General features: G+C 42.7%; 1 protein-coding gene across 7 annotated transcripts in view; it reads left to right on the top strand.

Moving 5' to 3' along the window:
* RGS6 (regulator of G protein signaling 6) overlaps window positions 1–26,475 on the top strand; it is a 213,815-nt gene that overhangs the window by 114,007 nt on the left and 73,333 nt on the right. For all 7 annotated transcript variants that reach the window (XR_008329955.1, XR_008329956.1, XM_053384436.1 and 4 more), the window contains one exon: window positions 5,987–6,086. Coding sequence is in view for 5 of the 7 variants with exons in the window: in XM_053384436.1 (XP_053240411.1) it covers window positions 5,987–6,086 (100 nt within the window). In the remaining 2 variants the exon portion in view is untranslated. The remainder of the gene's footprint in view (window positions 1–5,986; window positions 6,087–26,475) is intronic.

The following is a 26,475-nucleotide window of genomic DNA, read 5'->3' as shown; positions in this document are numbered from 1 at the left end:
TTCAAAGCTTTTTGGATTTTATTGGGCTGTTTTCCAAAGTGCTGAATTGGCACCCGAACTGAATCTTGTAGTTGGTGTGCACCCCAGTACATTATATCCATATGTTACCCATCAGCTCCCATATAGATACATACCCCCATGTAGGAATTACGTCATGTCGTTATGTTATGTCGTTGATTTCAGTCTGTTTCAGTCCAGGCATTTTGATTTAGGATTACAGATTGGACTGGGAGGCTGCCATTCATAACCCACTCACTCTACAGCGACTCATTAATGCCTTGGCTGCTGTTGCAAAAGGGCATCCCTTTAATATTATACAGTATCTTCATATCCTTTGTGGGCGAATGAAAAGAAGTGTGGATAAATAGTCGAGGGCAGGTGGTTTGTGCACTTCCCACAGCTCTGCCCCCATTTCTATTGCATGCTATTGTTTCAGTCATTGTTACATGAACTGTCAAAACACAAAGACCTGCCTATCTTTATGTTATGTTAAGATATTGAAGTATTACACCAGAAAGCTGCGCCTGTTTCCAAGGCAACAAGTGCAAATAAATGTTGCTTTTACAGAGAAGCTGTGGATTTCCCTTCAGCCCATGAAGAGTTTAGCAAAGCAAAACTATCACTCTCTCACACACACCTTTTGCAGTTTGCAAAACCCAGTGGTGTTTCCCCTTTGGGTACTCATCTGTGTAGCTTCATCATTTGCATTTAAAATCTTCCCTGTGTCTTATCCTGCATTTGAACGGGAGAAGACATTTCTAGGTCACTGTTAAAATATAATTACTACTGGTAAAAAAAGAAAAGAACCTTAATTTAGTTGTTAAAATAAGTCCAGAAGGGTAGCCATTTCAGTCTGTTGTAGCAAAAGCAACACAAAAAATGTCTTGTGGTACCATAAAGCCCACTGCATTTAGTGCAGTGTAAACCTTTATGGACTTAGAATTCACTTCATCAGATATATTATATGTTACACCGTATATACCTGCCAACGCAGGATAATGTTCCACGCAACTGATGAGGTCAGATCTCGTCTAGGAAATCTGTAATAAATTTCTTGGTCTTTAAGGCACCACAAGACTTTTTGCTTCTTAAAATGAAAATGCTGTTAGCTTATAATCTCAGAAGAGAGCTCAGTGGCATCAAACATAGAATATAGAGAGAGCCACCCATCTATGGATGGGTTTGCCTTTGCTACCCCTGTCTTTCTCACAAGCATACACACACATGCGCACACACATGTTCTCACAAGTGTAACACTCTGTCCGAACCTATTCAGAGCCTAAATCTAGAAGCAATGATTATTTATTAACAGATTCCAGTTCCAGAGTACAGCATCCTCCTAGATGCCCCCAGTACAAGCACATATCATGAGAAAGAACTGCTTTGACTCATCAGACGCCTCTGTCTATACCAGCCTGCATTCATGCTTTTCGTGAAGCATGAGCACAATCTGAATCCCACTGGACAAAAGTCTTATTCAATAAAGCTTCAAGAATAAGGGAAAGCATGAAGACCAGAACTCCCACAGGTGAAGCTATGTTAGTCTGTGCTTGCAAAAACAACAACAAAAACTTTTAGTACCTAAAAAGCTAACTATTTTTAAAATGTTGTAAGTCTTAATGGATGAGAGTCTCCACTTCATCAGATGCATGAAGGGTTATCCTCAGTTGGTAGGTATACAAACACATGGGAAGGGAATGTAAAATATGAGTTTAAATAGTAATGAAATACAAATATTCAGAGGGAATTCATTTGGAGCATATGCAAAAAAAAAAAAAAAAAAAAAAAGCAGTGACCATTTACTGATCATACAGCAGTAATTGGTGACAATGTATCTTGTCCACATTGCTAAATGAATTAAAACCTGTTGTGTTGAATTCATTCTCAGGTCACATCCAGGCTTGCAATGCGACCACATACCTGCCAAGACCTGCAGCAAGAGAACGAGCCCCATAGCAATCTTACTGCCACTGGTCCTCAAGCTCAGTCAAGACATTCTAATTTTATTGTGCATGATAAATATTATTGTTGGCATCCATCTGTTTTGGGAGACAATGGAAGAGTGTGTCTTTGTGAGTAAAGTAAAACCGTTGGAGAATTATAGTGCCTGTAATGGCTGTAGAGACCAATAGGGGAGAGATATGTTTTGTTGCAGTTGGGGCAGATGAAGGTGTCCGGTTGTTCTGCTACTGATGCAGCATGGCATTTCTTGTCTCTCTGTTCCTCCCAGGGGTCATTCCTCTGGTCACTGCTATGGATATGCAACCCAACTGTCACCAAGTACTGCAGTCATCTGCAAGGGATTCCCACACAGCAGGCTTGCTGCTGCCAGCTTTCATGTCTCATTTGCAGACAGCTTTGTAATGCAGAGTTGCTCTGCCAACAGGCCGGGTGCCTGAAGCTAGCTCCCTGTCCTTGGGGATTCTGCTGTCTTTCATTCTGTGGACATGACCAAACCTCCGTAGATGTTGTGTGAACGTGTTAGGAATGTGGGCTTGGAAGAGCACATCTTTGAGACTCCCATGTGATGCCCAAAATCTTCCTGATGCAATGCATGTGTGTGGAGGTAACGCTCTGGTTGTGCTGAGGCACACCTCGCACCTGGCATGCCACAGTTTGCCAAGGAGCCTTGCGCCCACGCTCCCTGAACTTCTGCCTCTTGGCTAGAAAACAGGGTTATCCTCCTGACCGTTTGTCCTCTCACAGATTTGGTTACTAGACATAATGCTTGGCTGGAGCATGACCGGGGATGCAGATGTAATCAAGTATCAGGGAACATTTTAGGGAAACGCCTGCTGACACGTGTATTTGATAATGCTGGAAATGTGCTTAGATGGAAATACGTCATGTTCAGAGTGGTTTCACTACTGTTTCCAATTGTTGACTTCTGCTAATAAAAGGAGCCTCTGCGGAACTAGCCGGCAGCCTGCTTGGAGCATGCTTGCCAGCTTGCTCCTGCACAGCTCACCTGAGTCCAACCTCCTGTCGTCCTCGTTATTCCTACAGTGTGGAAGGTGTTGAGGCATTGCTCCTGGCAGTTGTAAGGTGCCTATGACTCACTTCCAGAAAGCAGTGTGTTCAACCTGCAGGCCTGTCAGATCTTCATCTTGGCATTGGTCGTTAGCAGCACATTCTTCCATACCCTTTTGGAGAGGTGAGCCATTGCCATAACTGCCTTGCCAATACACTTTCCCAGTGCAGCGTTGATGGAGAAGTTGCTGGTTATGGTGGAATCCAGGTAGACAAAACCACCTACCACTTCAAGTGTGTTGCCACCAATGCTGATGCGTGGAGTGCTGCTGACATCCCAGCTCAGGGTGTTGGTCTTCATCAGGCTAGTGATAAGGCCAAACTCCCTGTAGGCTTGGGCAAAACACCTGATGATTCTCTGTAGAGCTTCCTCGGAGTGTGCTGTCAAGGTTGTGCCATCTGTAGACAACACCTCTTGGATAAGGACACACTGCACATTTTTCTTGGTGTGGAGATATGCCAGGTTGACCGGACCCCAGTGATAAATATGTGCAGTAATTTTAAAACATGGCCATCTGCTTGTAAGGTCAGGGTGTACATGGAACGCGGCATGAGATGAACATCTGTGTCAAGTGCAAGAGCACAGCAGAAATGACTGTAGGGAGGAGCACAAGAGAACACCTCTACCATCTAGTGATGGCAGTTGTATAAACTCAAATATTCTTAGACAGAGTCTTCTACCTTTGCTTCCATTTGAAGTGTTTTTTTCTAGTTTGATTAAAGTCTTTCTAAAAGTCAGTTGAGGATAAAGTGTGTGTATGCATGCATATTCTCCTCTGGTGGCATGTCTGAGGCCATTTACAAGCATTAGTGAATTAAGTTCTACCTTACTTCCTACCTAGGGACGTGGGTGGTGCTCTGGGTTAAACCACAGAGCCTAGGACTTGCTGATCAGAAGGTCGGCGGTTCGAATCCCCACAACGGGGTGAGCTCCCGTTGCTCGGTCCCTGCTCCTGCCAACCTAGCAGTTCGAAAGCATGTCAGAGTGTAAGTAGATAAATAGGTACCGCTCCGGCGGGAAAGTAAACGGCGTTTCCGTGCACTGCTCTGGTTTGCCAGAAGCGGCTTAGTCATGCTGGCCACATGACCCAGAAGCTGTACGCCGGCTCCCTTGGCCAATAAAGCGAGATGAGCGCCACAACCCCAGAGTCAGCTATGACTGGACCTAATGGTCAGGGGTCCCTTTACTTTACCTACTTCCTACCTAGTTAATTATTCAACTGTTATACAGATGGTAAAGACACCTTTGGATAAACAAATCTTTATAGTAAGTCAAGAAGCACTGGGGATAGATCTCATACCTTCTAAAAGTTCATTCAGCATCATTTAATTGGTAGCAAATACTTTTCCATGATAGCTTTCACATTTGTCACATTTGTCAGCACCTCTGGTTTTTTTACCTTCACACCTTGAGCCATCGCAGGTAGATCTTTGGCACCACCGAACTCAGAGCAAACATAACAGTTTTCAATTGAGACAGTTCCTACATTTAAAGGCTGAGTCAAACGTTAAGTAATGTCGTGATACAAATGCTATATATCTCTACATCTCTACCTAGCTATCATCTGTCTGTTTCCTGCCCTTCCTCCTGAAGGTGCTCAGGGCAGCAAACACATCCACAATAATAATGAAAAGCATTTTAAAACAGTTAACACCTTTCAAAACAGGTTCAAGTTAAAAACATTCTAAAAATAGTTATAGTTAAAAGCCTACTTTGTACATATATGCAACTTCCACAGTAACAGTAAAAGTTCATTGCATGCTAAAAAGCACCACAGATATCACTAGCAATAATTCTCATGTATGTGATTATGTGTAAATACAAAAAGACAGCAGTGGGCTAATCAGTTATGTAACTTTATAAGATGCAAGCTGAAGTTGCTGACAGTAATAAGGCTGTCGTATGATGTACTGTGTAGCTTTGAAATAATGAGTCATCATCACCCACATGTCTCCAGAGACATTATTTGGAGCAGAGCAATGACACTGGTTTCAATTATAAGCTTACTAGAAGGCAGTGGTAAAATGTAATTATGGGGCGCTGAAGTCATTAGACTGAAGACTGTGGTTGGAAACTCCCAGGAAAGCAGAGAATTAGGTTTTTCCAATTAGAAACTAGTGTTTTAGGAATTTCCACTCCCCCTTCTTTCAGTAGTCCAGAGCATTTTGTTGGGATACATCTGTCTCGAGAGACAATGGAGTACTCCTCTGGGATTGAAGTCAAACCGCTGAATTTGCAGCCCCAAATTGACCTCCCCAAGGCAGAAGCTTGGGTAGTGTATATGGGAGGTCCTGAGCTGCCCAGACAACAAGAACCCTCTCTCGGCCTCGCTGATGTGGCCCAGTTCTATGGATGGACTTCATCAGCAGCATACATATGATCCCCTCCTTCACATTTTTTCAGGACACGCTGACACTATTTTTCTGTTCTGGTTTGTATTTAGATAACATTTTTGTGTTATGAAACATGTGTCTGCTTCTATAAATTTAATGTCAGTATTTTTAATGTTCATGTTTTAGGCTTTTTTATTTTAAGCCACCTGATGGTGATATTGATGATGATGATAAAAATAACAATGCACTTCTTTGTAATTCACAATCCTGCATTTGGTTCATCAGAACTTGATTTGGTAAAATACTTCCTTATTTCCGGCATGCATCATATTTGTTTTCAGCTATCTTGATTTACTTGCTTTTATGTTATCAAGATAATGCCATTTCTAAAGACTGGTCATTCGTTCTTCTTTTTCTCCATCCTTTTGGCAACCAAATTAAGGTTCAGCCGGTGCTATTCCTTCAGCTCTTCTTTGCCTGCTCCTTTTGAGCATGGTTCCTTGTAACACCTGAGATGTTGGTGAAGTGTTCCTAGAACTGTTAAATATGTTGCTGCAGTCTAAATCTCTATAGTCAGTCACGTGGTTTGCAAGAGTAATATTCATTGTGTCTTCCTTTCCAGATTGAAGATGTCATTACAAGAATGCAAGATGACAAAACAGGTGGTGTGCCCATCCGAACAGTCAAGAGCTTTCTCTCAAAAATCCCCAGTGTTGTCACAGGTATGTATGCTGTTTGAATTGTAACACATTGCCATTCAGTTTGTTTCAAATCATAATAGTAGGAAGAAATAGGAAGTCAGAGCACTGGACCATCTTAACTCAGTACTATCCACAATAAGGGTGGCTGATTTGTAGCCCTAGCCATGTGGTTCGACTACAATTCCCATCATCCCTGACTATTGGCCATGCCAGGAGTTGGAGTGCATCAACATCTGGAAGGACAGAGCTTAACTACACTGACTGGCAGTGGCTCTCTAGGGTTGCAGACAGGAGTCTTCTTCAACCTGGAGATGCCAAGGATTGGTGTGTAAATTGAAGCTCCCTCATGGCAACCCAGGTGCTGGATTTTGCTATCCAGCCATGCAGGCAACCTAAGAGACACATGCGTTCTTCTCAGTACTACTATGATAATGAAGATTTTAAGTTCTCCTGGGACTTTCAAGCTCATCTGCAATCCCCAAATACAGTGGTGCCTCGCAAGACGAAATTAATCCGTTCCGCGAGTCTCTTCGTCTTGCGGTTTTTTCGTCTTGCGAAGCACGGCTATTAGCGGCTTAGCGGCTATTAGCGGCTTAGCGGCTATTAACGGCTTAGCGGCTATTAACGGCTTAGCGGCTTTAAGAAAAAGGAAACGAACTCGCAAGAACTCGCAAGACGTTTCGTCTTGCGAAGCAAGCCCATAGGGAAAATCGTCTAGCGAAGCGACGCAAAAACCGAAAAACCCTTTCGTCTTGCGCGTTTTTCGTTTTGCGAGGCATTCGTCTTGCGGGGCACCACTGTACTAAGTGCATAATGTAGGCCAGGGTCAACCAAAGTGGACATCAGTCCCAGGCAGCATGCCCAATGGCCAAGGATTATTGGAGGATTATATGTTCAACAACATCTGGAGGGCACTTGTTGACTATCATTGATGTAGCCATATATACAGAGTATGGGGGCATGAAATTCATATTGACAAACTTTGTATCTGAATGTCCTTTGGTTAAAAAAAGCAAGTGATTCATCTCTTTTGAGAATGTATCCCATCAGCTCAAGTGAGAAAGACACAAGTCAAGATGACTTAATGTATATTTAGCTAAGAAAAGGGATCGCTTATCTTCTTGTTTAATATTCATGGGCTTTATTTAAGCATTGGAGCTAGCCATCACTGTTCCTTAGGAGGACAAGGAAGGAAAGAGAAGACAATCATTTCTAAGCTGATTATACTTATCCTTATGCAGGATCAGGCTTCCTGAAAACGGGTCTTTTGCATTCCTAGGAATAGCTGCAGTAAGGATTTTCTTGGCATTAAAAATGCTATCACAACCTGATTGTTCTATAGCGTCAAGATAATTCCCGACAGCACAGTTGTTATGCTGCACTGCATTTTGTACTGGCGAAACTGTGATTCTTCCCCATATATTTTCGGGTGGAAATTTTAGACTTTGGGCTTAAGGGTCTTAAAAGGGCTTTTCTCCAACTTTAGATGTGTAATGTGCGCTACTAGTCCACTTACTTCGAAATTTGATAAGCCAACCCTTGTGCATTTGGGGGACCCTCCTCCTCATTCTACTGAGACATTTACCTCAAAGTCCTATCTGAGTAAGTCACTGTTGAGCCCATAGGTTGACACTGTGGTTGGCTGTGTGGAAAGTGGTGTCACTGGCACCTATTGTCTACATTATGAGGTGACCAACAAACATAAATAATAAACACTATGTGAGTTAGGCTGCTGTCAAAGACTTAAAAGCAGGACTTCTAAAAAAAATTGGTAGCCTTACTTGACGTTCCTCGTTTGTAAATCCCATCATCTCTGACCATGGGCAATGGTGGCTGGGTCTGATGAGAACTGCAGTCCAACACCACCTGGAAGGTCACAGATTGACCACCTTTAGCTGGCAGTAGAGAAGAGTGGTCCATGTAGCTAAGGGAAGGATTTGTGAAGGAGAGATTCATAGAATCCTGCCATTTACCATCTTGCTGTCTTTGCCCTGACCTTCACTTAAGCAAACAGTATGCTTTCTTTCTAGAATCTAACCCCAGCCTATTACACCTCCTTCAAATAAAATGTATGTAGAGGAGCTGCTGTGCGCATGAGTCAAAACATGACTGTGATGGTGGTGACTTAATGAGTTCCTATATATAGTGGCAGAAAGGAAATGAGAAAGCAGACCGTGGTATCTCATCCAAGATCAATTGTAATAGCTCAAGATGCTCATGTAACCCCTTAGAGTGTGTAATCTTAAAATTCATGGGACTTCCTTTCTCAACGGCACACTCCGGTGTAGAAGGAAACACGATGAATATTTATGTATACTTTCCCTAAATGCTTTCTGTACTTCACATAAATTGTCTCACTAGCAGGCCAAAATGATTGTTTTGGAATATGGCTAAGGGGCTGAGACTGAATGATTGCAGCTTGCTTAAGGCCAATCAGTGGCCTGTTGGCTTTGGGGCTGATATCCAGCTCATTAAATAATGGTGTCTGTACTTGGAACCGGTGGTCTAATTGCTGCCTACAAAGCAGGATTTGAAATCAGATTAGACCAAGATTTCCAAGTGAAAGCGGAAGCTGGCTGCATGAAGGGAGGGCCAGGGAGGGAGCACAGCTCAGTCTCATAGCCATAGTTCAGGGTGTACCAGCCTGAGATTGTTACATCTCAACCAAGCCAGTGAGTTCATGGCTGGATGGAGATTTGAACCAAGTCTATCCCCCCCTTTTTATTATTAAGTAACAAATACCACATAAAAATGAACATAAAAGCAAAGACCAGAGAGGTAGAAGCCGGAGGTTTACAAATACTACATAAAAATGAACATAAAAGCAAAGACCCCAGAGGTAGAAGCCAGAGGTTTACTAGCATCATCTAGCAGTAATCCTAAGTCCTGTATTAATATTGGTTTTGCTTCTGCACCCCAAGTTCACCTATCATCCCTTCTGGACAATTCATAACTGCAATGTACAGATAGGCAGGTATTATTCAAGATTGATGACCAAGGCTACCCATAATTTAGCTCTTCCTCCACAGTCGGAAAAAACGGGTTTGAAAAGGTGTTGATAGTCCTTCTTTATATCTGCAAAGGTTATGAAGTCAGTTTATTTAACCAGGGACTATTAACCACTGCACTTAGTGTGCAGATTTTGCTCATCTGCCTCAGGGCATTAAATACTGTGAAGGTTCTTTAGAAAGGATGTTTGTGACACAGTTACAAATGGAGATTCGTTAAGACAGGCCTGCCCACAGGAGGACGAGGGGGAGGAGGACCATGGTCATCGGAATGTGAATGTATGGTTATCGGAATGTGAATTTGACCTGGCAGGGCCCCCTGAGATACAGATTGGCAGGCCTGTGGAAATCAACGGACAGACTGTGGGAATGTTCTTTACGGAGGTGTGGAAATGGCGTCTGTCCTTTATGTGATATGGCTCTTGGAGAGTGTAAAATCCACACAGGATATGTTTGTTTTCAACCTGCTTGTGAAGGTTATCAGAGAACACAAAGAAAGGAATATATGATAACAACAAGAAGATGAGGAAAATAACAAAGAGACTATCTGGACAGAACTGTGTAATTAAAGCAGCAGCAAGAGTGATGTTTGGATCCATTTCGGAGCTCGAAGTATGGGTACCCCCAACAAAATTTTAAAAATTTGGCTGTATAATTTGGAACTAATGTGATTTAGAATTAATGTGATTTGATTGGCCTGTTAATAAAAATTATTGAAAAAAAGAAAAAGAAAGGATGTTTCCCGCACTTGGGGGGGGGGACAAAAAAAATTAGAGTACTCAAATATTGATGAAAAGGCTGTGGGTGCCAGTAAAAAATGGCTGCTATGGACCACAAAGAAAGAGGTGCTGGTACTTTGTACCAGTGAGTACTATCACACACAAAAAGCACTGGATGCTTCTATATGTCAGATCAACATTTTAATTTTAATTTTTAATGCTGCATACTCCCTTTTCACCTGCTTCTCAGTTGGAAGATTGCGTTGGTCATTGTCATATTCATTTATACTGATCCTTCAGACTTCCCCATCCCCCTTTCCCCCTATTAGAGATTTCTTTTATCTTCCCCTGTACTTTCAGGTCTCTGAGGCCTGCACACCAAAAGCTGAGGATTACTATGACACCTAGAAGAGATCAGACATAGCATACAGTGAATTAAAAATTCAGCATTTCCATTGTTCCATGGCAGTAGTGGGCTGTGATACAATTTAAGAAGTCACTACCTCAGCTTTTAAAACATTAAGAGGGAAGGGTAGTGTTTCATTTCTGAGTTTATGATTCCCTCTCAGTCAGAGGGAGGAAAGGAGAACCAAAAACAGACGACGTGGATTGGGGGGAATGGGGAAATAGAAACTACCATTTTGATCCTTCAGGCAAACAAAGATAACCAGTTAGTTCTTGACTCTGCCAGATTATCCCCAATATTTAGAGAAGAAATAAAATGTAGAATAAAGACCTGTGTGTCAGCTTTAGTCAGGTAGCACTTAATAATATTTTACTCTCAAATCAAATAGACCAATTCCCATTGGCAATAATGTTCAAGTTCTCTGGATATATTGCTGTCAGCATAGGAAACATACGTATTAAAAGGAAACTCAGAACTTTTAAAGGAGGATCTCTCTGGATTGTTTCACATGGTAGGTAGGAAAACCAAGCCCATTGCCTATTTGCATATGTTAATTATTACCCTTTATTTAAAAAATGTCAGCTAAGTGAGCGTAACAGAACATGTGAGTGACTTGATCAAGATGTCTACAGAAATGGAGGGCAGGCTTAGTGCACTGATGTGACAATGTGGAGGGTGGACAAGAAGTATGGTCCACTCCTGCTTCAAACCAACATTGCCATATGTAAGAGTAATAATAATTTTATCATGTATACCCCACCCTTCTGGCTGGGTTGCCTCAACCACTTTGGGTGGGGCTTGAATGCATGGATGTGGTTCAAGCTGTGTGAAGGCTAAGGGACAGAGGTAGGGAAACATACAGCACGATGTCATCAAGGCATAGGATATGTTTTGGTAGGTTTTTCAGGGGAAAGGAGAACGTAATCAGGATATGCCTTTGTGTATACCAGCAGCCAACTAGTCATTGCTTAGTACAGTGGTACCTCAGGTTACATACACTTCAGGTTACAGACTCCACTAACCCAGAAATAGTGCTTCAGGTGAAGAACTTTGCTTCAGGATGAGAACAGAAATCGTGCTCCGGCGGCGCAGCAGCAGCAGGAATCCCCATTAGCTAAAGTGGTGCTTCAGGTTAAGAACAATTTCAGGTTAAGTACGGACCTCCGGAACGAAATAAGTACTTAACCTGAGGTACCGCTGTATTCAGGCTGAGTTTAACTTCAGCCAGATGGTGAAAAACCAAATGCTTTTACTTAAAATGTGTTTTAATGCCAGACACTGTAAAGTCAAAGAAGCTGGAAATAAACTGGCGGTATCTGATGCAACAGAAAGCACACTGCCATTGCTGTTTGCTGCCCAAGAACAAATGATTACAGTGCTTTGGGGCAGGAACCACATATAGTTGTGCTGTGTGTACTGTGATTATGCAACAATCTGATTTGGACCACAGAAACTCCCTTATTACTGTTAATGACTTAAGATGGGTGTATTTCCTGATCCTAATTCTCCCCTGGTGACCCTGCTGAACTGTGGTGCATCTCTCATAAAATGTTCATCTAATTGGCTCCCATGTGACAAAGCTGGTGTCAAACCACTGTAATTCCAGCTGTGTGTCCTGCGGGTACTAGTTCCTCAAGGATAAGGGTTTACAGCAAGGGCTGTTGAAAAATGAATCCTCTAATGGTCTTAGAAACCATAGGCTTTCAAGCTGGGTATTAAACAAACAAGCTATGTCACAGATGCAGAAACATCTTTAGCAAATTGAATATGTCTAAGCAAAAAAAGGGGGGGGGGAAACCAATTTAAGCATTTCCTAAAACATTTCAGTGTCTTTCAAAACAACTCCAAATATTTGCATTTCAGCTGGAAGGAAGTTTTGTGCTTTTTATAGAAGCTCTGCTGCAGCTGTGTTGAGATGGACTTTCTAGGTGGCATGGTTTGATAGTGGGTCTTTTAATATTTGTGTGTGTGTGTGCGCACACACACACACACACACACTGTGTTTCTCTAGTATGTTATACAATGAGAGGTGGTAGAAGCATCTATGATGAGGCTAAGCAATGGCTTCAAACCAGTCTTCAACCCACTCTGACTGGAACGGCCTCCTTGATCTGAATAGGACTTCAAGAATAAATAACTGAAAAATTACAGTTTCACCAACACATTCTCCCTCCTGTGTCAGAGGTAGTATGGCTCTGAATACTAGTAGAAGAGAATTGCAGGTGGGGAGGGACCTGTTGTGATGCTCAGGTGATGATTTGGGGCTTTCCTGGGCATTTGTTTGGTCAATGTGAGAGTGTTAGACTAGAAGAGCCTCTGGCCTGATCCAGCATGCTGTTCTTATGTACTTATGTTCTTATTCAGTGTAAAGTCTAGGCAGTATAAAATCTAGATTGAAAAGGCTTCTGGAGAGCATATAAAGCAGGCTTCCTCAAACTCGGCCCTCCAGATATTTTGAGACTACAGTTCCCATTATCCCTGACCACTGGTCCTGCTAGCTGGGGATCATGGGAGTTGTAGGCCAAAAACATCTGGAGGGCCGAGGTTGAGGAAGCCTGATATAAAGGGATGTGTGCTTATTCTTTAGCCCAGTTGCGCTGAGCAGCTTTCCTGAGCAGGATCAAGCAAGTTCAGGGATTGCATAGCTTCCTTGCTCTCAAGACTTTCCCAAGGAATTTCTCTGACTTGAATTCTGTGGATTTGCTGAGGAACTGCACAGTTCCCCGGAGCCTTTAAAATCAGCCTTTGTGGGGGTGGGGGTAGTTTGCAGAGTGCTGTCTGAGCTGTGATTAATGTCCAGGACAAAAAACAAACAAACAAACCAAAAAACCCACCTGGAGAAATACATTTGACCATGCTGCTGTCAAAGGAGGTTCATCTGGATTTCTCTTTGATGGCATTTCAGAAACTGGTGAAAACAGCAATATGAAACACAGTAGAACATTACAGTTAAAAACCTATCTGTCACATAACCCCTGACCTATTCAGAAGGCCTGTTCAAAGTCCTGGAGAGTGAGAACCGCCACTGGCTGATGGTGAAAAATAGGCAAAGTAGGCACCAGCCAACATTCAGTGGCTGGAATGGGTTGGGGAGTGGCATTGCTAAGAAGGCTCTCTAGCAGGTCACAGGCCTCCTGACATCAATTGATGTTGGCAGAATTAGGCAGGGCAATATAGGGAGAGCAACTTTATTTTTCCTATTTATTTCAATGGATGTTAACTGAATTTAAATCTTAAAATTTAAGCTTGGTGGTTGTTTTAATTGGCTCCAATTGATTTTTAAAAATGACGTCTTAAAATACTGCATAATTTATTCAAACAATTAGACTGAATTCTATATATGATACTTGCTTGTCTGTGCTTTCTGTTTCTTCGTGTGCATATTTGTCGATAGAGGCACAAGCTGCATCCAAACTGAGCCACTCTCTTGTGTTAGGAGCACAAGTTAGCTGAAGTTCCAATCACAGCAAACAGACAGCGCTTATCAGCTATGCGTTTCACACTACAATATACCCTTCCTGACATCAGTAAAGGCTTCTGTTTCAGGGTCCAAAAGTTCTTTCTCCCTCAGTCCTGGAATCAAATGGAGGTGACTGTAATCAAAAGACAGAAGTCCGGGACTCTTGACCTTGAACAGGGACTCAGGTTTTTAAGGAGGAAGCTCTTACAGGTAAATTAGTCCATTGAGCCATCTTCCTGTTTTCTTTCCTCCCTCAGTTAAGGGAAAGGTTATACCTGCTCTTTAGCCATGACACTTGGGAGACCTGCAGTGTCCAATTAGGGTGAGCAAGGAGAAGGAATTCCTGACTCCTCCTCTCCTCCACATCCAGTGGCTTCTTCCTATTTTGCCCAGCTACATGGCAGCAATTTCAGTATAGAGTAGTTTTACTGGGTCATATCCTTAGCATCTCCTCAGAAATCCTACATGGAAATTCATGTCCAAGTTATTCATCAAAATTCATTTTCATTTCTACCTATTTTATCTGTTACAATATCTGGCTGGCTGTCATTTCTTTTTATACATGCTTGGTTAGGGCTGCCATTTCAGGAGAGTGGAAGCTCCTTTCCTTTAATTGCACACACACACACGTATATTTTTCAGGCCTCAGTCTCATTACTGCTTGGGAAGACCTACTACAGGCATGGGGAGCTTCTGACCCACAAGGCCGCCCCCCCCTGCCCTCCGCAGCCACATTCATACAACATCCTTTGCAGGGCAGGTAAAGCCACAACTGCAAAGAAACATGTGGGCTTCTTAAAGTCTAATTCCTCCTCTGTAAGCGGGGCTTGCATTTGGTGCCCTTTAAGTCCCACTGTGATTCGTGTTAGCTGGGTGCACCTGGCCACAAGCAGAGTTTGCAGTGCCAGATGCAAGTGCAACTTCTGAGCACCTGAGTGGAGCAACTCCATGAAAAAGTACACTTGTCAATTGCAGCCCGGCTGAAATTCAAACTGGTTTGTAAACCAAAAACGCTTCAATCAAAGCACACAGGCAGAGGAGCATTTTTCTTTTGTAGACTGGCTTTTATTCAAGGGAGACACTTCATCTGACATCATAGTGATGTCATCTGACACCATGGTGATATCATCTGACAGGTGGGTGGCCTGGCCCACGTGTCAAGATGGACTGCACAGAGTGGGATTAGCATTTGGCCCACGGTTAGATTCACATACCCCTGTTCTACTGGCTTGCCATACTAAGCTATACACAGGCCTGTGCACTGCTGTAACGGGGACAGCAAAAAAATCAAAATGAAATTTAAAAGCTAGAAGATTATTCTTTAAAAAAACAAAACCCCTCTCTAATATTTTTGTTACTGATCATTTCTTTCTATCTACTGAATACTAATGAAGCAATTAGGCCCATCAGAAGTGTGACTGTTTTCACTGGAGCAATGAATGAATTTTAACTGAGCATATACGTACATAGCATTTATACATGGCTTTCAGAAACCCCTTATTGAAAAGTCTATTACCATCAAATTATTGGGTTTTGAACAAAATTATATTTCTCTCCAAATTACTACAGCTACTGATCAAATAGAGCAGATTAAAGCTGTTTCTTAAGTGGCACTTAAATCCATTTGTGTAGTTCAAGTAGGACCCAAACAATCTCACACACGCACAGAATAAACCAGTTTTGCTAATACATGGGTTTTCTTTCCTTTCCCCATGTAATATAAGTATGGCAGTCTCTGTGCCCCCTAAATGAAATAGGCAGTGGTACTAATCATGTGGGTAAGATCTCTCCACCCAACCACCCCTCACTGAAGACACTGCTTTTGGCTTTGGCTGTTGGGATGGCACCCCACAGCATGGGGGGCTTGAAGCTCACAGTGAATTTAGCAAAACAACTGAACTGACCCAAAGACTCATCTCTGTCATTCTACCCCAAGATCTAGGATGGCCACTTAAAAGGTAAAGGGACCCCTGACCATTAGGTCCAGTCACGGACGACTTGGGTTGGCACTCATCTCGCTTTATTGGCCGAGGGAGCCGGCGTACAGCTTCCGGGTCATGTGGCCAGCATGACTAAGACGCTTCTGGCGAACCAGAGCAGCGCACGGAAACGCCGATTACCTTCCCGCCAGAACGGTACCTATTTATCTACTTGCAATTCGTGCTTTCGAACTGCTAGGTTGGCAGGAGCAGGGACCGAACAATAGGAGCTCAACCCATCGCGGGGATTTGAACCGCCGACCTTCTGATTGGCAAGCCCTAGGCTCTGTGGTTTAACCCACAGCGTAAGTGGATAGCCACTTACACGTCACCAAAAAAGAAGAGTCAATGAATTGCTATAATTTGTCAAAAGTTTTCATAGCTACATGTACATGTAGAGTTGTATATAATTTGAGCAGAAATACATATCATCATATGTGAAAAAGACGGTGAACAACAGGCCAATGTGTCTGCTAGATCTGTTGTCCATGAATTAATGGTTTTTGGACCACATCAAAGCCATTTCTAGTTTCCCTTCTTAAGCTCTTTTTCTTTAAAACAGGCTTGGGCTGGAAAGCCCTTCAAGCCAGTGTTCGAAACTCCCATTGTTCTAGGGGCATTTTGTGACAGGGAATTTAGCGCAAGCAGTTTCTGAGCTCTGGGCACAGTATTGAGCCTAAGACTTCAAATTAAAACTGCAGAGTAGAAGCAAAGGAGGACCTTTTTTCTGCCTCCCCACTTACAGCTGCTCTCTGAAGACTCAAGGAGGGACCTTCAGAAGAATATTGGGGGGCAGGCAGGGGAAGGACTAGACCAAGTCAAAAATGAACATAATATTATAGCTGCAGTTCATTCATATTCAGCTTTGTATTCTTGTTATAAAAAAGCATGCCTAGACATTCCGTTGTTGCGCCCATAACCTAGGTTTAAGGTGCCATTTAGCTCCCAGCTTTCATGTCTCAGTTTCTAACACTGCTTCAAGCAGAGGGCCCATTCAAACAATGGACTGTCCTTTTACCATCCTTCTGACAATAAACTGCCCTTTGTAAAGTAGGACACATAGAAACCCCCTGCCAAGATCCTACAGCAGGGGTAAGGAACAACATCTGGTCCGCAGGCTGGATCCTGAGCTCCTGCACTCCCTACAGGGCATTTTAAACTCAGATTAAGATCCTTGCCAAAAGCAGAGATTGACTGCACTAGGGAGTTCATGGTCAGGAATGCCATAGCTCAGCTGATCCCAACAGGGCTTGTGGACACTGGCAGCTGATTGGCACTGACAGCAAGCCCCATTTGCCAAGGAACAAGCAGGAGTGCACTTTAATAGCTCCTTTGCAGCTGCATCTTTACTTGCCCCATACCTGATGTCACAAATGGTGTGATTGAGGGCAAACAGCCCTCGTGGGCCAAAACCTAATTTGGTTGATAGGTGCTCCCCACTGCCCTCCTACAGTGATACTGCATTAATGGTCAATTAGTTCAACATAAAAACCGGTACTGTTCCATTTGTCATGATCAGTGCTTTAAAAAAAATGTTTAGGGGTTTTCTCATTTTGACTCAAGACAATCACATCAGGAAAAATAAATACATTAAATGGACAAAAGTACAAAGATTCACCAAATGTTTAGGGGTCTGCGTACCCCCAGGAAAAAAAGCACTGGTCATGATGGTTCTGTCCTCTTTTGTGTTTATTTGTAGTTATCTCCTTCCAGTGTTTACGTGCCTCGTTACTGGGCGCTGACACATTGTTGAGCATGCACTGATTTCTAATTTACAGAAGCTCTGGGTTTTAAATTTTCTGCAGATCTGCAACACAACTAGAACTAACAAATGCTGCCTTGGTGGTGAGGATCCAAGTAAGAACTGTGTACCAGTTCCTTTGTGTGTGAATATATGCAGCATGGCATCAGATAATGCGAAGCACTGGCAGAAAACAATATTAACATCTCCATTGTGCCCTAGCTGTTCAAATAATTTATGTATGCTGGACTCTGATGTGTCTCTGTACAAAGAAGGTTAAGTCCATAAATAAGCCATATAGATAAAGAACAGAACACACTTTGATTAAGAATTGTGGCTGTGATGTAGAGTAAGGAGACAAACCTTTGAGTCTTACCAGTGATCTATATGAGCTAAGTCCTTAAAGAGAAAGGGAGATTCCTCTTGAGATTTTCTGCTATTTGATCTTCCTTCAATTGTGAAGCAGTTACAATTACTATAGCCTGTTTCTGGAGGTGGGGGGGGGGGAGAAAAGGGGGGCAGTTCATCTCGTGCGCGGAACGACGCGGAAGGCATTGTGATCACTTAATGATGTCCCAAGGGAACTACATTCCCAGCGGAGGCCCTCGCAATCTCAAGGTACACTGTACAGCCACTGTAGGTGGAAATCTGCTTTGGCAAAGCTTTGCCATTTCCCTAACACTTTTCCTCCCAGGATATTCTTTCGATACTTCAATTTAGCATGCATGGCTTTGTGACCATTTGAAACGAGGATTTCCCACCGCTGCGTTGCAACGCGCAGATAGCTTTCAAATTAGCTTTGTGAGCGTGTGTTTACCGAAAGTACACACACGTATGGTGATTTGCAGTGTAAAGGGTTTTATCAGCACAAGCTTGTGATGGATGTGTGATTGATGTGTTGCTAAACTGTAAGTGAGATATGTACGTCAACACATAGGCATATTTGCAAAACCTTCCTGCTGTGCTATCATGTCTCTGGATAAGAAACATGGAGAGTAAAAATGAACGGGGTGGGGGTGCTCAGGAATGCATGGCAGTGGTTGAGAGCAGCCCTTGTCAACCTGGTGCCCTCTAGGCTGGAAAACATTGGTGGGCTGATAGATAAAGGCTGCTGTAGAGGCATAGAATCTCAAGGAGGAAAATATCCAATGGCTTCTAACAATGGCCTAGAGTAGTGTTCCTGTACAGAATATGTAAACATAACCTGATCCTTAGATGTACAGATGAGGCTGTCAAATGAGAAATGACCAATTTTCTTACTTTCTCTATCTGTCTATCATCTATCTATCATCTATCTATCTATCTATCATCTATCTATCTATCATCTATCTATCATCTATTTACCAAATCCATATCCAATCACTTTGAGAGGGACAGCTTTCCTGCTAGGCATCTCAGATAAAGACTAAGGAAATTTAGAACAGCAATCTATATAACCACATTTTTTAAATAAAAAAACACACCTTGGCAATAAAATTAATAGATGGCAATACCCCCAAATTCATTAACTTAAAACAGCACTCAGCCCAGTAAAACCATCAAATCACAGACATAATGTAAGATAAAATAGAACCAAAATTATAGCAGCCGGGCTGATTCATAAATCATGGGAAGGCAGCAGTGAACAGGTAAATTTCCGCCTTTTCTTAAAGGCCTGAAGTGACGGAGCCTGTGGAATCGCAAGTCCACAATCTCCACCCTCCCAAAAGCCCCCTCACTTCTGCCTGTCCACCTATTTGCTCTCACGGGGGGGGGTCACAAGTAGTCACAAGTAGGCTGATACGGGTGAGGGCAGCCCTTCAGGAAACCGAGTAATTTATATGGATCTCAAGAATTTTGTCTGCACAGGCAAACACATAAACTGTCTTATTCTGCCAGTCACAAGCGCATCATTTCTATACCACATCTGCCTACAGCATCTTGTGATCAGTGTATTTATGGTCCCACAAAAAGAGTGGAGACTTTTTTTAGTTTAGTTTATTAAATTTATAAGTTGCTTCCCACAACAGACAGTTTTGAAGTGATTTGCAAAAACAGAATGCAGTGATACAGAACAAAAGAAACACAAGCATAACCAGAGTAAAAACATCCAGTCATTGCTGCTGCCCAAATTCCTGGGGAAACAAAATGTCTTTTCGTGGTGCCAAAAAAGTGACAAAGTTCCCATCAGGTAGGCCTCTCTGAGGACAGCATTCCATGGACAGGGAGCTGCTACAGAAATGGCCCTGTTCTCTTTTTTTGCTAACATCCGGACCCCTCTCAGAGGTAGCACATAAATAAGAGTCTCAGGTGGTGATCTCAGGGTCGTCTTCTTCTTCTTTGGCAATCCCTCGTAGCCTAGTTAGATTGTCTTCCATGAACACGGTCTTAACAGTGAGTCCTTCCATAGTGGGGACATAGGTTTCTGGGCAGGAGTTGATCAAGGTGAAGGTTTGCAAAACATGCCTTCCTCTTAGCAAGTTTCTCCATTTTGTCTTAAGTTTGAGCATCTTCAGAGTCCATGACACCTTTGGTAAAGACTGCTCTCCAACTGGAGCATTCACAGGCCAGTGTTTCCCAATTGTCAGTGTTTATACTACATTTTTTGTAGATTTTCCTTGAGAGAGTCTTCAAACCTCATTTGTTGACCATCAGCATTGCGCTGAAAGGCAGCCCTTTAGGTCATAGGGATCCTGAGCTGCATAAGACTTCAAAGGTTGAAACCAGCACTTCAGGTTTTGAGAGGTCCACACTCCTGGCTGTTTCATCTGCTGAACCAGATCAGTGCCAATACTATCACAAGTTATTTCTGTAGCGTTGCACTCAAAAACACTATATACAATGCTAATTATTATTACAGAATAGGAACAGGAAATAAACAAGGAAAGAGCAAGCTGCATGAGCACCCCTTCCTCAAATGTATCCTTTCACTAGATCTGATAATTTCATAATAATATTCTAGGAATACTTCCATTGAAAGGAGACGTACAACTGTTTAAAACTAACAAACAAACAAAAGACCTGCCTTGCTCATTTTATGTTCTCATGCCTTTGTTGGCCTATGAATGAGCCTGAACTTTTGGCCTTTGCAACAAAACATCCGGTGGTTGTTTCTTCCCACTGCAGAGAGACTTCTCCTAGCAGTAGCAGACTGCTGTAAATGCACATTAGATCAGTTTTCGTATAAATTCTGTTTACGCTGGAAGGGCAAGCAGCATGTTGAAGTGTTAATGACTGCTAATTCAAAATCAATGTGTCCACAGATGCTGGCAATCTACCTTAGCTAACACACACAGTATGTAGTACATTTTTTAATAAATAAATAAATGAATGAATGAAATAATGGAAAGTTTTAGAATCAGTGGGACTTTGGTTTTCTATTTTGTGTACAAGTCCACCATCTGGTGGCCAAGTTGCATAACTGTTTCTGAAATGGTGCTTTGCTGATGACATTTTTCTGCAGAGTCAAGTCCTTATTGTGTGTGTGTTTAACAGAAGGGAAGTTTGAGAAATTCAGCCTTTGTGAATTACTATACAGACTCATCAAGTCTGCACCTCCTGGACTAAGGTGCAGGTTGGGAATGTAGTTGTTAGAATGCAGTTTGGAATGTTGGTTATTCTTAGTATTCCACACTTTGAATTTTGTGATGCTATTCTGCACTAAAACTGTAGGAAAATGCATTTAGAAATCTGTAATTTAATAAATAATAATTTTGAAAAAAATATATTCAAAAGTATCTATTTGACACCAATTATCATGCAAATTTTTTTAAAAAGCCAATTAATGTGGAAACAGAATGGAACAGATTTATGAATGAAAGCATGTGAAAGTGAAATGAACTGGAAGCAGACTAGTGTATAGTATGAAATATATATATAAAAATTGTCCACAAAAGCTTATACCAAGAACAAACTTAGTTGGTCTCTAAGGTGCTACTAGACTTTTTAAAATTTTTTAATATATATTTCTACTGCGTCAGACCAACACGGCTACCTACCTGAATCTAGTGTATAGTATGGTTAGCTAACTGGAGGCTCAGAGGCAATATGCAGCCCCCACAAGTTTCCCAGAATAACCTGTGAACATACTCCCCAATATGCATCAGAATCGCACATACTCCCCAATATGCATCAGAATCACATTCGCGGACACTAATACATAAAGGACTCTTTAACAGAGGATTTGTAGTGAGCCACTTTTTCCTATCAGGGCCCCATTCCTTTGTGGGTCTTTTGTTGGGGGCCACACAATGGCCAATTGGTAGATTTACACAGAATTTGGGCCCCTTGAAGCTAGAATTCAGCAACGGTAATTCACTGTTTGTAGTCATGTTTCAGAGTCACTGTCTCAGATAACAATGCATACTAATAACTTGGGGCCCCCTCAGCTTTCTGCTTTCACCCAAATGCTCACTGCAGCTGGTGTTCAGGCATGAAAAAAACCCTCCTGCCTAACTTCAAAGGTGTCTTACTAGAGAGGAAGCAAAGCAGGGAGCAAAGGAATGAGAAAAGCTGAGGAGCAAGCTGTGTGTGTGTGTGTGTGTGTGTGTGTGTGTGTGTGTGTGTGTGCAATGAACGGATAAACAAAGGATTGTGCAGCTTATGTTCTATATGAAAACATAGACTTGAACGTGATGAGCAGAGATTGCCCAGTACATTTCTTGCCCGAGGCAGAATTGATTCATACTTCTTCAGGAGAGGTGTAGTTGGACAGCATCCCATGTGAGATTTCACCTTTCTAGCATCTGATACTGGAATTAGGGTTGCATTTGCACATACTGTACCGTGAGGAACTTCCCGCAATATATCTGTCCACTGTTTTTCATTGATATGGCACAATATGGTGGGATAATGTAGATGGGGATTTGTGGCCTAGCAGACTGCACCTCTTTCAGTGGTACTTACATTCTTTCATCTAATTTTCATTGTGCTCCATGTTTGCACGTTCCTGTAAGAAAATGGTGAGATACTGTGCATTTTTGTAAGAACATAAGAAGAGCCTTGCTGGATCAGCGAGCAGGACCTGCATGCAACAGCCCTCTCTCCACTTCTGGTTCCCAGCAACTGGCATTCAAAGGCAATCTGCCTCCGTATTTGTGATTCCTTGAACCTGTGGGACTAAGTGGTTACTTGCCACATACGTTGTTGTCTTGGCATATCCCAGGGTTTTCTTTTGGATGTATAAACTTACCCTCACACTTTTCCATGTTTGTTAGAACACACCTTCACCACTGCCTAGAACAGGCATAGGCAAACTCAGCCCTCCAGATGTTTGGGAACTACAATTCCCATAATCCCTGACCACTGGTCCTGTTAGCTGTGGATGATGGGAGTTGTATTCCCAAAACATCTGGAGGGCCGAGTTTGCCTATGCCTGGCCTAGAACAGAGTTAAGAAAGGTCTGACTTGGTATGTAATGCTAAACCATGGCTTGGCGTGATTTGGGAAAGCCTCCACAAACCTAAGCAGCACATGGGGCTCACATGTTCCCCCTTCCCTTTTCTTCCTCCTGTATGGTTGAAAGGACCACTGCTTCTGAGTTTACTTTTTATTTCAAAGAATTTCAGCTTAGTGCTGTGTACTTTCTAACCAAGCAGACCTCAAACTACAGGTTATGAAGTTGGCTTATATAAGTAAGCATTGTGTTGTGGTTTGTTTTTGTTTCTGTACATAACACTGTCATACAAGATGCTTTGTAAATGAAAGTTAACATGGCCTAAGCCTTAGCCACATGGGAGGAGGCAGAGGGCATGAACCTGAGGCATTGTGTTTGGACCTAAGGAGGCTCATCCATGTAGCATTAAACTAGGACTTACACCCTCCATATGTTGCTGGATTTTATTTGGGCAGATTTTCAAGAACTAGTGGTTGGGCTTTAAATTGCTAGGTTGGCTGCTGCTCATTAGTGCCTTTATGTTGCTGTTGTTTTAAGTTTTTAAGGCAACAAACTTTTAAAGGCTTGTTGTTAAACATACATCAGAAGTCTCAGAATTGTGAGACATTTCAAGGGTGCAGAGCTGATCTGGGTCTGGTCTCCCCCCCAAAAAAGGTCAAATATTTGTGTTTATTTACAAATATAGAAGACTGAACATAAGTGGAAGTACACCTATTGTGCAGCTTCAGAAGCACAGAGCAGCTGAGTGGCGCAACTATAATTTTTGAAAAATTACAAAAAGAAGCTTCTTAAACTTCCAACGAAATTGTACCACCTTCAGGCATTCCCCAAGCAGCTTCCATAGGCAATGATTCCAAAAAAAGTTTGTGTGACATCCTCCTATGGGCTTTCCCATGAGTTTGGATAGCCAGGGAGGTTGTAGGGCACAAGAGAATGGTGCAGGCATTATTAAAAAAGAAGAGGGCACTCCTTGTTGTTGTTTAGTCGTGTCCAACTCTTCGTGACCCCATGGACCAGAGCACGCCAGGCACTCCTGTCTTCCACTGCCCCCGCAGTTTGGTCAAACTCATGCTGGTAGCTTCGAGAACACTATCCAACCATCTTGTCCTCTGTCGTCCCCTTCTCCTTGTGCCCTCCATCTTTCCCAACATCAGGGTCTTTTCCAGGGGGTCTTCTCTTCTCATGAGGTGGCCAAAGTATTGGAGCCTCAGCTTCATGATCTGTCCTTCCAGTGAGCACTCAGAGCTGATTTCCTTAAGAATGGATACATTTGATCTTCTTGCAGTCCATGGGACTCTCAAGAGTCTCCCCCAGCACCATAATTCAAAAGCATCAATTCTTCGGTGATCAGCCTTCATTATGGTCCAGCTCTCACTTCCATACATCACTACTGGGAAAACCATAGCTTTGACTATATGGACACTCCTTAGGTACCTCATAACAGTATTATGTTGATATTAAGGTAAATGACAAAGCCCAGCAGCCTAGAGAATTTAACCAACATTTCCAGCCTCTTTCCGCAGAATTACCCCAATGAATGGATGCGAAATAACAGACCAGAACAGACATCACAACACTAGCTTAAATATCAGAGACCTTAACATTTGGTATCCACAACACACACTAGCCAGCCAGTCTGAATCTAGGCATGGCAGTAGCTTTCGGTAGAAACAACCCTCTTAGTGGCTTAGGGTTGAGAAACTTAGATTACAGTACTGGACATTTAACTCGCAGGTTGAAACTTCAGATTCAATTTCTGGCAAGTCTCAGAAGGACATGAAAGGATTTCACGCTCTCTCCTTCTCAGCTTTCCAATTAATGTTTCTGGTGTGCCACAGAGCTCAGATCCTGGGCGTAGCAGTTAAAGGTTTCCTGGGACTCTGATGTTGACAAGAATTCTCTCAAGGAATAAGATGAAAGAAGATTCCCCCTTCCTTGGAAAAACGAGATAACGATTCCATTTCACTACTGCTAATAAATTGAATGATGTCCGGCCCAAATCTTGAATGTATTTTATTTGCAGGCAGCTGATTGGAAATTTATTCATTCATCTTGGCTTTGGTTTTGAAATGAGGTCTTTGCTTACTGACAAGTAGGAATAGGGCTTAGAAAATATATATTATTGAGCCCACCTTCCAATGTGAATTCCTTCTCAATCTAAAACAGGTGTCGGCAACCTAAGGTCCATGAGCCACAAGTGGCCCACCGGGGTCATTTAACCAGCCCATGAGCCGCCCCTGAACTGAATCGCCCACTCGGTGAGTCCCCGCACGCTGCGTTAAACCGGCACAGTGCGGTGCAGGGACTCGCTTACGCAGCGCCAGAAATCGCATCTGTGCAGACACCGGAAATCGCGTCTGCGCAGACACAGATACTGGAAATCGTGGGTGCGCGCACTCATGCTCACACACAATCCAGCCCACAGAAGGATCTCTGCAGGAGTGAACCGGGCCAGGCAAGGTAAACTTTGCCGACCCCTGATCTAGAAGGTAGAGATGGCACTGATCTCGACCCATTTCATAAAGACTCCTGGTTTTAATCCCTATATTGTTGCTTTCTTATCCACCAAAAAAGTGAGAAGGATCAAGAAATCACAAGAAAGGGAACTGAACCCTGGGGGAGAAATATGCCATATAAATATAATATATGGTGGGTTTGTAAAATGGAAAAGGGTCAACTCTCTTAAGTAATATTGAATAATATTATACAAAATATCCAGTTCTGATGTTACGATGTCAATTTCATATTTCATTTCTGTTTGCCATTGTGATATACTGGTTAAGAGTCTTTGGACCAAGGCTGAGACCCATGTCCAACTCCCCCCTCCACCATGAGATTATAATACTCTGCAAGTTTCTTGAGTCATTTTTGGAGAAAGCGATTTATATATTCAGTCATCATCATCATGAACAAGAGTAATAGAGCTCACTTGGTAACCTCGGTACACCATCTCTTAGCCAAGCCTACCAACCAGGGTTGTTGTGAAGATAAATGGGGAAGAACCAACACTGAGCTTGTTGTGGGAGACATGGGATACATAGTTAATAAATAAATAAATAAATAAAATTATTCAAAGCATTTTGGAATAGGTACCAGACAGATTGGTGGTGTGGCACCACTCCACTGACCTGGTGCTTATCAGGAGGGGTGAGGTGGTGGCCGAATCAGTGCAGTGCAAACACACCCGTGCCAGATTGTCTGCACAAGTGCGTTTCCACCGCACTGACCTTGCCTCTGTCTCCCAGTAAGCAGCAGTGGCAAAATCAGCTGGAGGCCTCCTCTGCCCAGTGGAAAGAAGGCAGCCTTTCAGATGTAGGAGGCCTCAGCCTGACTCTTCTTGATATGTCATAGGCAGTGCTGCCATGACACACCCCAGAGGCAAGGTGCAGAAAATAAAGGGAGCGCTCTGCTCTCATTGCTCAAACGCTCCATGCTGCTGTTTCTTTCTTGATGCATCTGGCTGGCAGCAAACAGAGCAATTACCACATGCTGATACTGAAAGTGAAGCAATTACTGCACTTTCAGATGGAAGTGCCAGGATTTTTCATGCTGACATGAGCAGTTATTTACATATGAATTACAGGGGGGAAATACTATTAAATGGTTTTCGGACATTGTGGCGCAACATGGTGTTACATGGAAAATCCCTTGTCTGGCAGGCGAATTAGGGGGGAAGAATCATAAGCCCTCTGATAGCAGGTCCCACACATTCTGTCTTGCTGA

This window comes from Podarcis raffonei, chromosome 1, assembly GCF_027172205.1.
Source record: "Podarcis raffonei isolate rPodRaf1 chromosome 1, rPodRaf1.pri, whole genome shotgun sequence".
In the NCBI taxonomy this organism is placed as follows: domain Eukaryota; kingdom Metazoa; phylum Chordata; class Lepidosauria; order Squamata; family Lacertidae; genus Podarcis; species Podarcis raffonei.
The sequence above is the reverse complement of the archived record's forward strand: the minus strand, read 5'-3'. Positions and strand labels throughout refer to the sequence as shown.